This window comes from Chelonoidis abingdonii, chromosome 22, assembly GCF_003597395.2.
Source record: "Chelonoidis abingdonii isolate Lonesome George chromosome 22, CheloAbing_2.0, whole genome shotgun sequence".
In the NCBI taxonomy this organism is placed as follows: Eukaryota; Metazoa; Chordata; order Testudines; family Testudinidae; genus Chelonoidis; species Chelonoidis abingdonii.
In genome coordinates this window covers 23,573,936-23,585,601 of record NC_133790.1, presented here as the reverse complement: position 1 = coordinate 23,585,601, position 11,666 = coordinate 23,573,936, and the positions used below count along the sequence as shown (strand labels likewise).

At 42.3% G+C, this 11,666-nt stretch overlaps 1 protein-coding gene across 7 annotated transcripts in view; it reads right to left on the bottom strand.

Moving 5' to 3' along the window:
• The window catches only part of CIT (citron rho-interacting serine/threonine kinase), a 98,601-nt gene extending 88,784 nt beyond the window's left edge, over positions 1–9,817 (bottom strand). For all 7 annotated transcript variants that reach the window (XM_032782078.2, XM_032782079.2, XM_032782080.2 and 4 more), the window contains exons 1-7: positions 9,738–9,817; positions 6,339–6,463; positions 4,971–5,112; positions 3,278–3,453; positions 2,429–2,530; positions 1,602–1,744; positions 797–890 (exon numbers count right to left, since the gene is read on the bottom strand). In XM_032782078.2, coding sequence (XP_032637969.1) covers positions 797–890; positions 1,602–1,744; positions 2,429–2,530; positions 3,278–3,453; positions 4,971–5,112; positions 6,339–6,434 — 753 coding nt within the window. In that variant the 5' untranslated portion in view covers positions 6,435–6,463; positions 9,738–9,817. The remainder of the gene's footprint in view (positions 1–796; positions 891–1,601; positions 1,745–2,428; positions 2,531–3,277; positions 3,454–4,970; positions 5,113–6,338; positions 6,464–9,737) is intronic.
• Between the last annotated feature and the right edge of the window lie 1,849 nt (positions 9,818–11,666).

The following is an 11,666-nucleotide window of genomic DNA, read 5'->3' as shown; positions in this document are numbered from 1 at the left end:
ACCCAGTGAATATGGGGATAGTTGAAAACCCCCATTATTATTGGGTTTTTTATTTTAATAGCCTCTCTAATCTCCCTAAGCATTTCACAGTCACTATTACCATCCTGCTCAGGTGGTCGGTAGTATATCCCTACTGCTATGTTCTTATTATTAGAGCGTGGAATTACTATCTATAGAAATTCTATGGTACAGTTTGGTTCATTTAAGATTTTTACTTCATTTGACTTCGTTTTTACCACATATATAGTTACAATGAAATCCACTGGACTACACAATTGCTTAAGTTCTCCACATGTTTAAGTAAGTTGATGAGTCAAGGCCTTCCTGAGAAAAAGCCCTTAGACCCTTTCATGTGATTTTTTTATCCTGGATTTCTGAAAAGAATGCATACAAGTAGTACTGTCCACTCAAATGTTTTAGTGAGAACTCTTGTGACACCAATGCAAAATACCTTTTAGAGAAAAATAAAGGAAAATTAATAGCTAGAAAGGTCATTTAAAGTATGAATTCACATTGTAACACAGCCTTATTGCCATGAGAAGGGAAACACTGTAAAAGATTTGTCCTTTCCCTACCCACAATTGAAAACTTCTATAAGCTAATCTGTTTACAGATCTACCTACGGCTATGGAAGATACTTCAAAGACGAAAAGTGTTAAGTTTTCATTAATACTCCATATTAGACAGGAAAGACAAAAGAATAAAGTATCAGTCAGGAATGGACATGAATTTGGTTTTCATTTTTAACTGAAGTACCCAAACAAGACATAGACAAAGTTTATATACACTTTATTACCGTTTTGTTCTCTGTCATTTTGGCAGCTGACCCAAAGTCCACAAGTTTAATGTGTCCTAGTCGGTCAATGAGAACATTCTCTGGTTTGATATCTCTGTAAGTAAACACAACACAATCAATAATCTCTCTATGCCAGTCAGTAGCTGTTCGTCGTTGTCACTTCTACATAACATCTCCTTACTACTCAATCTGTGTTTCCTCAATTGCCTGCTGTTCTTCATAACCCTACATAGGGATTCTGTGGGGTCTAGACTTCCAATTGTTGCTTCGCTCACAACTTTGGTTTTAGGCAGTCAGCTACTGAGTTTTCCCCACTGGAGGGTGGAGGAACCAAAAATTAATAACAAATCTATTTCTTCCACCAGAAAGAAAAGAGAAGAGAGGAGCTGGTGTTCCATTGCTATTTCATCACACATCAGTGTGCTGAACTTGAATGGCAATGCAACATTACATGGTTCTGAAACCAAATCCTTAGAACCAACTTATTTTGTTGTTCTTTCAAACGCCATTAAAAGCCAAGTAGTCTTCCAGATGTTAAAAGTCTGCGTCCTGCTGCCCTACATGCTGAGCTTCCAAACATAATCTGTCGCCATCCTTTCACATTAGTTTCAGAGTTTACATCAAACTTAATGCCTTCAGCTACAACTGCAGGTGGAGTATAATTCATTTTCTAATTTTTTTCCTAACACGTATGAAAGACAGACCTTGGAATAGATGTTCTATGAGATTTGGAGTTCACCACTGTAATACTCATTCCAGAATTATGATAAAATCGTAAGTGTATTTAAAAGAGATGCCCACCTACCGGTGTACATAGCCCATCTGATGGACACTGTGAATGGCCAAAACCAGCTCTGCTAAATAAAATTGCACCATACGTTCATCTAGTTGGTCTTCATATCGGTTTAAGAGTGACAATAAGTCTCCTCCAGGTTGATACTCCATAACCTGAATGAAATTTTAGAGACATGGTTGTAGTTCAGACACACAAAAAGGCATTCCATTAAGCCCTTAAATACTACATAGGCCAGATAATCTTATAGTGAGGCTTGGAAGGATTGTATTTTATCAGTAAATGTAGATAAACATCAATTTCACCGTACATACACAAATCAATTGAAAGCTATATCCATTGATGATAGAAATTTACAGCTAGGCTAAGAAAGAAAAATGTTGCTTATTAGAGTTTAAGGCTAAAATTTTTACATAAAACTGTCAACATTGTAACATTTATAAAGCTTTAACTTTTTTAATCTTAGTGTCTGTCGTTAAATAATTGTCTGACACACCCCCTATTGCCTGACTCTGCATAATTTCCCACAACTGCAAAAATATAAATCAATAACAATCTTAGGGAAAAAAAAGCTTAAGACCTATAATTTTGCACAACTCTGAAAAGTTAAATTGATAAAAATAGAAAAATGCTTAAAACAAAAAAAATCAATATTATCCATGGAAATTATAAAAAAAAAAAAAAAAAAAAAAAATAAAAAATTCTGCCAAGCCTACTTATAGTGTAGGAGAATTTACAGAAGGAAAGGTTCAACTTCCAGCCACCACAATGTTGTTTAATAAAAAAAAGAGAAAAGTTCAGCCTTAAATACCACAGAAGAGAAAAAAATCTACACTTACCAAGTAGAGATTTTTTTTGTCCTGAAACGCATAGTGTAACTGTGGGATCCAGGTACCGCTACTCCGAGATAATATACTCAGTTCGGCCTCAAAAAATGACACCTACAAAAAAAAAAAATGGATTAGTTTTAATCCTAATAAAAAGTAGCAGAACGGATTAGAATTCCCTAGCTCCAGAGGAACATCTATCACTGCCATAAGCTTATAACGTGCCATTTATTCAAAAATTACTTACAAACCATTATCTGCCACTAACCTGCTGTGTGATCTGGAAAAGTCATTTCACCTCTCTGTAACTCTATTTCCCTTCCCACACTTCATTGCCTTGTTTGTTTAGATAGGAAACTCTCCAGGGTAACACCATCTCTCATTATGCATTTGCACAATATTTAATATAATGAAGCCCCAATCTCATTTGGCACTTTTAGGCACCTCCATAATAAAAAGTGTAAATAATACCACCACCCAGTTGAGGAAAAACAAAATCAGACAAGAACAAGAACCCATGCTAGCACAATTAGGACTGAGCATCCTATAACCAATTCTGCAAAAAATACATAGTGAAACATTAGATGACAATGCTACCTTAAATGCAATTAATTCAGTAAAATTTCCATCAATCTAGTTAATCCCAAATCACCTCAAACACCATGAGGTGGAATTTATTGTTGAAATATTAGAGTAATTCTTTATTATATCATTTTACTCAAAGTTAGAACCATCTTTCCCATCAGAGTTTTTAAATCAAAGTTTAATAATAGAAGACAGAAAATGCTTACGGCCACTAGGTCACATTTTGCAGGTCTACTGACATAATTAAAAGAATATACCGTAAATGAATGCACATACATGTTCTCGTGCCAACAAGGACTCCTTGTTCATCACCTTCATAGCATAGACATCACCAGTCACCTTCTCTCTCACCACCTGTACTTCTGCAAAATGACCACTTCCCACCAGACTTTTTACTTCAAAATCCTTCATGCTGGGTAGCAGTTCCCGTAACTCAGCTACAGTCTCTGAATCTGAACAAAATGGAAGTTATTTTACATTAGGCAAGTGACATTTTGTGATGATTACAGTTCTAGCAAAGGAAGAAATAATCCTTTAGTTCCAAGCCCTCAATAAGTATTAAATCACTTTATAATTTGCTTGTTTACTTACATCAAGCAAAATTAATTTTTAAAAAATGCAAATGCAAAGTTATGATTGTGATTTTAGAGTCAGGAAATTCAAAGATAGTTTGCACAGCAACCATAACTCAGCCCCTTTCATAGTTTCAGAGAAATCAGAAATAAAGGAGACCTATTAGATCATCTCAATCATTCTCTGCCAATGCCAATACAAGACTAGTCTCTATACTGCAAAGATTCTCAAACTGGGGTCGTGATTCCTCAGTGGGTCGCAAGGTTATTACACGGAGGTCACGAGCTGTCAGCCTCCATCACCAAACCCCGCTTTGCCTCCATCATTTATAATAGTGTTATAAATTAAAAACACATTTTTTTTTAATATTTAAGGGGGGGTCAGATTCAGAGGCTTGCTGTGTGAAAGGGGTCACCAATGCAGAAGTTTGAGAACCACTGCTATACTGTGTTACAGTACTTTGTCCAGTCTAGTTTTAGAAGTCAAATGGCAGGGTTTTCACCACTTCCTCACAACATCCCTTGAGAGAGACTATTCTATAATCTAATAGCAATTACTAGCAATTTTTTCTTGATATTCAGCCTAAATTTTCCTTTGCTCAGTTTATCCCATTATTCCTTGTTATACTTCCTTGGACCATGATAATCAATTCCTCTCTCTCCATTATTTTAGTCTTCAAACACTAGTAGTTTCACTCTACATGTAATACTTGGAAGTCATCAGATGGAACTATTATAGATAGTCTTATAAACTCTGTTTAACTAAATGTTGTGCAATTAGATCTTAGTAAAAATGCTAGTTGACTATAATGCAATTCTCTTTAGAATCTCAGCATATCACTAGTAAAATGAGTTTACTCTGACTGAAAAAAATTCTTAGGTGCCGACCTACTGCTTACAGGATATACCCACCAGCCTGCTCACATACACAAAACACCATGCATAATACATGGTATCTAAAATATTACACCAGGCTAAAATAAATATTTATCTTCCTTCTTAAATAAGTCCTTCCAAGCCTTTAATTATTCTCATATTCTCCAAAATCCTTCCAATTTGTTCACATCTGTCAATGGTTTATAGCCAGAACAATTCTGTATGCAGTACTCTAAAGGGCTTAGAATAGAACTATATCATAACTACAAAATCACATTAGAAAAGATGCACTTTAAATCCTTCAGCTGACTGTGCAGGTGGACCTTTGCATATGTACAGAGCTCCAATAAGTTCAGGAGAGTGTCACATAAATGCAGGAGATGCCCATACAAAGGAATTTACAGGAGCAAATCAAAGACAGCAATATTAATGCTTTATGCATTTAAGTTTGTTATTTAAATGCCCATACTTTTAACTACTATCCATCAAATTAGTTCTAGAATTAGTCTCAGAAAACTTACACTTTTTTACAAAGTTGCCTACGTGTTTAATTTTCATTAAAGCAGGATTGCTGCATTCTTCAAAAAGAACGAACAATGAATCAAGGATGCCTTCCCGGGAGAGAGGAGACATCTGCTGTTGAGTCACAAAGGGTGGCTTCCCCTGAAAAAAAGCAACAGCAGATGGAGTCTCAGACAATAATGAAAAGTCTCAAATCAATAACATATGTATAGGAACAGACTATATATTATCCATAACCAAAAAAACCTCACTGCTTCACAAATTAAACAAATAATATTTTAGAGGTTTGTTTTAAATACATCAGATAGTGATTAGTGATGCACACAACTATTACAAATGTTTTACTTTTTTCCTTGAAAACTCAAAAAAGACAGCTAAAAGGCCAAATCACATCATTTGTGTTCTTTTTCTAGGTCCTCTGAATGCTTCTGATTTAAGTTGTCCTATTTTTATACTAGCCCATGGATTTTGCCATGTGCTTCAGGAATATCTAGGCCAGCAGTTCTCAAACTGTGGGTCGGGACTCCAAAGTGGGTTGTGACCTCGTTTTAATAGGTCGTCAGTGCTGGCATTAAGCTTGCTGGGGCCTGGGGCCAGGGCCAAGCCCCACCACCCAGGGTGGAAGCAAAAGCCCAAGCCCCACCGCCCAGGGCTGAAGCCAAAGCCGAAGCCCTACCGCCCAGGGCTGAAGCCAAAGCCCAAGGGCTTCAGTCCTGGGTGGTGGGGCTCAGGTTACCAGCCCCCTCCCTGGGCTGAAGCCTTTGGGCTTTGGTCCGTTCCCCACCCCACCCGGGGAAGTGGGGCTCTGATGGGCTCAGGCTTCAGTCCCCTTCCTGCGGTCATGAAGTAATTTTTGTTGTCAGAAGTGAGTCACAGTGCAATGAAGTTTGAGAACCCCTAATCTAGGCAATCACCATAGCAACTCTTACTTGAAGTAAAAGGCTGTTTAAATCCTGGACACTAATTGAAAAAGAAATTCTCGAACTGCAGCTAGTTAGTCAAATGATGCTTATGACCACCCTCATCTTCAATTGTAAGTGAGAAGCCGGCAAAGACTACAGGTCCCAGCATGCAATGTTCCATCTTCATCTCAGAAGAGTACACTCAGCATCAGATGCTCCATCTTAATCTGAAATCTATAGTATGTGAGCAACACCTCCATATTAAAAGATGGTCAGCTGCAATCATCTATACTTTATGCAAATTAGGCACAGACTTTCAGCTTCTAGCAAGAAGCCTCTCTATCATCCTCCAAAAAGTCAGTTGGGCAAAGGTTGGTAGCCCACACAAGACAAGACATTTTTATACAGAGAACACAGATGCAAACAAAATGCAGTTCATCAAGTCTGATGCCTGCTTCCCTATACCTGAAAGAGCAGGTTCAGCCGAGAAGCACGGCTAGCTATGGGCTCCATGGAAGCTGGCTCTGTCGGACTCCGCGCGGCATATTTAAACTTCAGCATCTTCACAGTTTACCCCAGAAATATACATCCTAAAAAAACAATTGGAAGGGCCGTCAAGGGGAAATTTTAAAAGAAATCTCGGATAATGTAAGCCAAAAAAAATTTTTGGAGAAACAAATTTTAAAAACTAATTAGGGAGAAAGACTCCATGAAGTCCACTAGGGACCTCATTATTGCTAATCTATTTCAGGTGGAAGGCTCTGAGCTACGAGTAACAGTACAGAGTCCTACATAGGGCAGGACGAATAATTGTTTTTTCAGTTCAGAGGGGTGGCCTGAACCAATAATATTTTGTTTTTTCTTGTCTACATCAAAAACTGAAAAAGTTTCATTTCGGGTTGGACCCAAAACTAAACATTTTTTTGCACGAAGGGAAGCTAATTAAATCTAACTAAATGTATAAACGAAATGTCATTTTAAAAAAAATCAAAATGTCTCATTTCCAAAGTGTCCAAAAAGAAATATTTCAACTTTTTGAAAATTATTCCCTCATTTTTGACTGAAACTATTTGCTAAATTTGACCTGAATTCGTGAACAGGTTCAGTCAATCCAGAATTGCATTTTTTGGTGAATAAAGTACTTGCCAAAACAAATTCACCCAGCACTAACTCCAGGATGCATAAGGTCAACAGAAATGTTTGTGATTGTCAAGTTTCAGTTAAAAGAATGTGTTGTTAATCCACCTCCCCATGGAGGTTTGGTCGACCTAACTACATCACACAGGTGCAAAATTTTTCACAACCCTGAGTGATGTAAATAGGTCGATCTAATTTTTAGGCATGGACCACACCTCATATGCTTTACAGGAGAAATAGCAAAAGAGATCATACAAAGTGCTGCCAAACATGCAAGATAAAGACACTAAGACATCGAATTGGCCCTGTCAACGCTGGTTCTTCACTTTTGAGGTACTCCCTTCTCTTCACGTGTTATTATATAATGCCTGCATCTGTAACTTTCGCTCCATGCATCTGAAGAAGTGAGGTTTTTTACCCATGAAAGCTTATGCCCAAATAAATCTGTTAGTCTTTAAGGTGCCACCGGACTCTTTGTTGTTTTTGTGGACACAGACTAACACAGTTACCCCCTGCTATTGAAGAAGTAATCTCTCTCTTGCCACAGTTATCTAAGTATTATAACTATGGAAGAATATGGTTCATACACAAGACAGAGATCTTTTACGCCACACCGTCCCTTTATCACGAAGGGATATTTTCCAAGCTCGTTTAGGAAGTTAGATGTAAACTCCCACTCAACTTATACGACACTGTGGATTAAATCCTTGAGAAGCTTAGAAAGTCTCACCTCACGCAGTGACAGATGCAACAAAACTTGTTGGTTAACAGTACAGTAGAACCCAGAGTTACGAACACCTGGGGAATGGAGATTGTTCGTAACTCTGGACGAAAAGTACAGTGGTTCTTTCAAAAGTTTACAGCTGTCAAAATTGACTTAATACGCTTTGAAACTTTACTATTCAAAAGAAAAATGCTGCTTCACTTTTTTTTGGTAGGTACATTTAACACAGTACTTCTACTGTTATTGCTTTTTTTCTTTTGTCTCTGCTGCTGCCTGATTGGTTACTTCGTGGTTGACTGGTCAGTTGTAGCTCTGTGTTCATAACTTTGAGGTTCTACTCATGTGCGTAGCTAGAGGGGTTAAGAGGAAGCTGCCGCTTCCCCCCAGGCGGCGAGGTGCGGAAGCGGCGCCTGCCAGACCAGCACTGCCAGCAGCGCGACTGAGGAGCCATGGGGCGGCAGGCACAGAAGCGGTGCCTCCGGCCGGCGCTGCCAACACCACAGCCAGAGGAGCCCTGGGGCAGCAGGCCAATGCAGAAGTGGCGCCTGCCGGCCAGCAGTGCCACCAGCATGGCCAGAGGAGCCGGATGAGGGCGGCAGACGCGGCTGGAGGAGCGAGGGGGCACGGCCTCGGCTCAGGCTCAGCAGCAAGCGCCCCCTCCCTCCCGTCCCTTGCTAATGCGGTGGGAGCGAAGGGCCCTCGCGCCTTTAAGGCCGCCTGGCTGGCAGCCCCCACGGAACGCACCGAGTGCCGGGAGCGTGCCAGGGACAGGCGGCAGTGCAGGATGGAAGGTGAGCGGGGGGAAGGGGGGTTCGGTGCCTTGCACTGTGCAGTCCGGGTGAGGGGCTCCCCGGGGCTGGGCTCGCAGGGCAGGGGCGCAGGCTGTGCTGTCTGGATTGGGGAAGGTGGGGCCCTTTGGCTCGGCACAGGAGCCTGGGGCAGGGGGATGGGACCCTGTGGGTGGGGCTGGGCGGCACAGCCCAGCAGGGGATACCTGCAGAGCGCACTGGGCAGGAGAGACTCTTCCGGGACCGCGGGCGGATGGGGGGGTATCCGCACCCCCAGGAAGCCCACAGGAGTCCTGAGCCAATCTCAGGGTTAATCTGGGGGGGAAATGGGAGGGTTCAAGGCAGTGTGGCAAGAGGAGGAGCCAAGGGAGGGCGCCTTTTTAATGTTTGCTCCCCCTACACTGAAAACCTGGCTACGCCACTGGTTCTACTGTACCTGCTTCATAACCAGGCAGCAGGCCTATCAGCTAGCCTAGTGCACTCAAATCATAGGGAAAAGACACCTCACTGCAACATTTCATAACCAAATGGTTTAAAGGCCATCCATCCCACCTAGTAAGGCGAGCCCTAGTAAATCGGTCACCATCAAATCTTCTGCTCCCAAAGGATAGGCTGAGAGCTGCCCCCACCCAAGTGATGCCTCAATGTGTGTGGCGGAGGGGAGAGCTGGCAACCTCCTGCCTGAAGGGAGTGGCAGGCCCCCAATGAGAGAATAAGGGGGCTTGACCCCCTCCCTCCAAGAGAGGGGACTTAAGGGGCTAGCCCCCCCTACAGGAAGACCCCAGCTCCTAGGAAGACCCCAATGCCTAATGAGATGGGGATTGGGGTAGGAGTTGACACCTCCATCTCTCCAAGAAAAGAGAGGGGAGTGGGAGTAGGCTGACTCCTCCCTGCAGAGAGAGCTCAGCTCCCTCCAAGGGAAGGGATAGGGGCTCGATCCCACGTCCCTAACAAGAGCTGGGGAAGGGGCTACCTCCCTTCAGAAAGGCCTCCAACCTCTAATGAGAGAAGACTAAGGGGGGGGGGGCTGAGCCACTCCCCCAACCGAAGGAAAAGGGGAGGGTTCCCTAGGTCCAGGGGGAGCCCAGGAAAGTCGTCGGGGAAGAAAGAGTCCCCTCGCTCCACGGAGGGGCCCGGCTCCCCTATAAACAGACACACAAACCAGCTCTCCAAGACCTCTTACATGCCCAGCAGCCCCCACGCCCTTCTACCCACCGCCGCTCTGCTTTGCCGCCATCCAGGTTTGAACGGAGCAAGGGGGTAGCGTCCCCATCATCATCATTTCCGGTGACGCGAGGAAGACGTCAGTCTTAGCCAATCCCCAATGTTCCTTCTGGTGACGTTTGTGCTCCGTTCAGAGCACGTTCGTGCGTCCACCCAGCCCCTCCCCGGCGGATAAACGTTGTGGGCGGAGTCAGTCAGCTCTGAAGCCCGTGGTGGCGCGGAGGACGGAGGGGGGAATTGCTAACGGTTCTAACCGTCACGTTTCCCTCTCCTCAGATCTCCCCCTGAGGGAGAACGAGACTGGGCTTTCCTGGAGGCTGAGGCTGGTCCCGGTCTCGCCAGAAGAGGCAGCCCGCGTACAGCGCCTAGCTCTGCCAGTCACCCCACCATCTGAGGCCTGCCTGGGCCCACAATGTAGGCAAGAGGGGTTAAGCACTGAGAAAAGGCCCTCAGTGGCGGGTGGCGCATAGAAGAAATACCGGGGGTGGGGGAAGGCAGGCGGTAGCACACCACAGCAACGTGGCGTGAGCCTCATGCAAAAATGTCGCTGGCTAGGTGGCGTGGAAATGCTGCAGTGCGGCGTGGGCCCTCCCAAGCATCACCGGGGTGCTCTGCCCAACCTTGTGTGAAGAGGTTGCTGCACGGCCTGGGGAGGTGGGGGTGAAGCAGGGAGGCTGCCGTGCCAAAGTGACAGGACACTTTGAAAATGGCAGCGTGTTTATTATGCGATGTGACAGGCTTACTGGTCTGGTCCAGTAGCGTCGGGGCAGGATGCAATGTGGTGATGTGCCAAGATGATGCAATTTGGAGATGTTCATTAAAAATAATTTCTGTTTGACAACTGGGTGAGTTGACCAGAGAAATTATGTCAGTTGACCATAGTCAAATAGTCCAGCCAGGATACCACGCTGTAGGCAGCAGGCTGCCTTTTTGATTGAATCATGGTACCGTTCCATCATTTTTAGAATTTGTTTCACAATTTCTTAATTAAAATAATTCAGTGAAGTAACTTGTTTGTTGTAATTAGGCATCAGTATTTGTCTATAGCTAAAACTAAGCCTGTTGGAGACCATAAAGTCTTTCTCTTCTATTACTATTGCAATAAATTAATGCTTTAAAAGAGGATTATTTTGACATTATTTAACTGATCAATTGCCCAGTCATCAGATCATTCAGCTGCCCAACCCTAAGATAATCACATTGCAATGTAGAGTCTCACAAAGCAACTTTTTACTGTCTCACCATCCATCAATCATTTCAGTTATGGTAACATCCTCTTTGTAATCAAGCCAGCAAAATACGGGACTAATGGTTTGTTGCATGACTACATGCAAGTCACTTTACTTATACATACTTCCATATCTCTTTTTTTGTAAAATAGGGATGATACCTATCTACCTCATTAGGATATTGTGGTTCTAAATTTTTGTAAATCACGTTGACTTCCCTAGTTTAAGGGGTCTATATAAATACTAAGATCTAAACAGAAAAATTGCTCTATCATATTTTATTATGAATTTTATATGGTTCCTCTAGTGATTTTATTCCACTCCTCCCCCCAGGGAGACTTAGAGGACACCATTAAGATAATCATACAACAAATATTTTAATTCTATATCTAGGTTCACTTCAAGATACTAAAACTGAAAGTTTTAAAATCTAATTTACTTTCCACCATTTTCACTTCTGATTTATTTGTATTTCACTCAGCTTGAACAATGATTCTAGACTAGTCAGTTCTACTTTCCAGGTCTTGTGAATTACCATACAGTTGTGGTTTTTGTATGCATAACCCTACAAGGGAATATTTAAATCTCAAAAATCTGTTTATTGAAATTATTGTAGACCGCTCTTGCATTCTCTTTACAGATAGCTTTTGAGTATTTTGTGTTTCAGGGCAAAAACTAAAAATAACTGAGA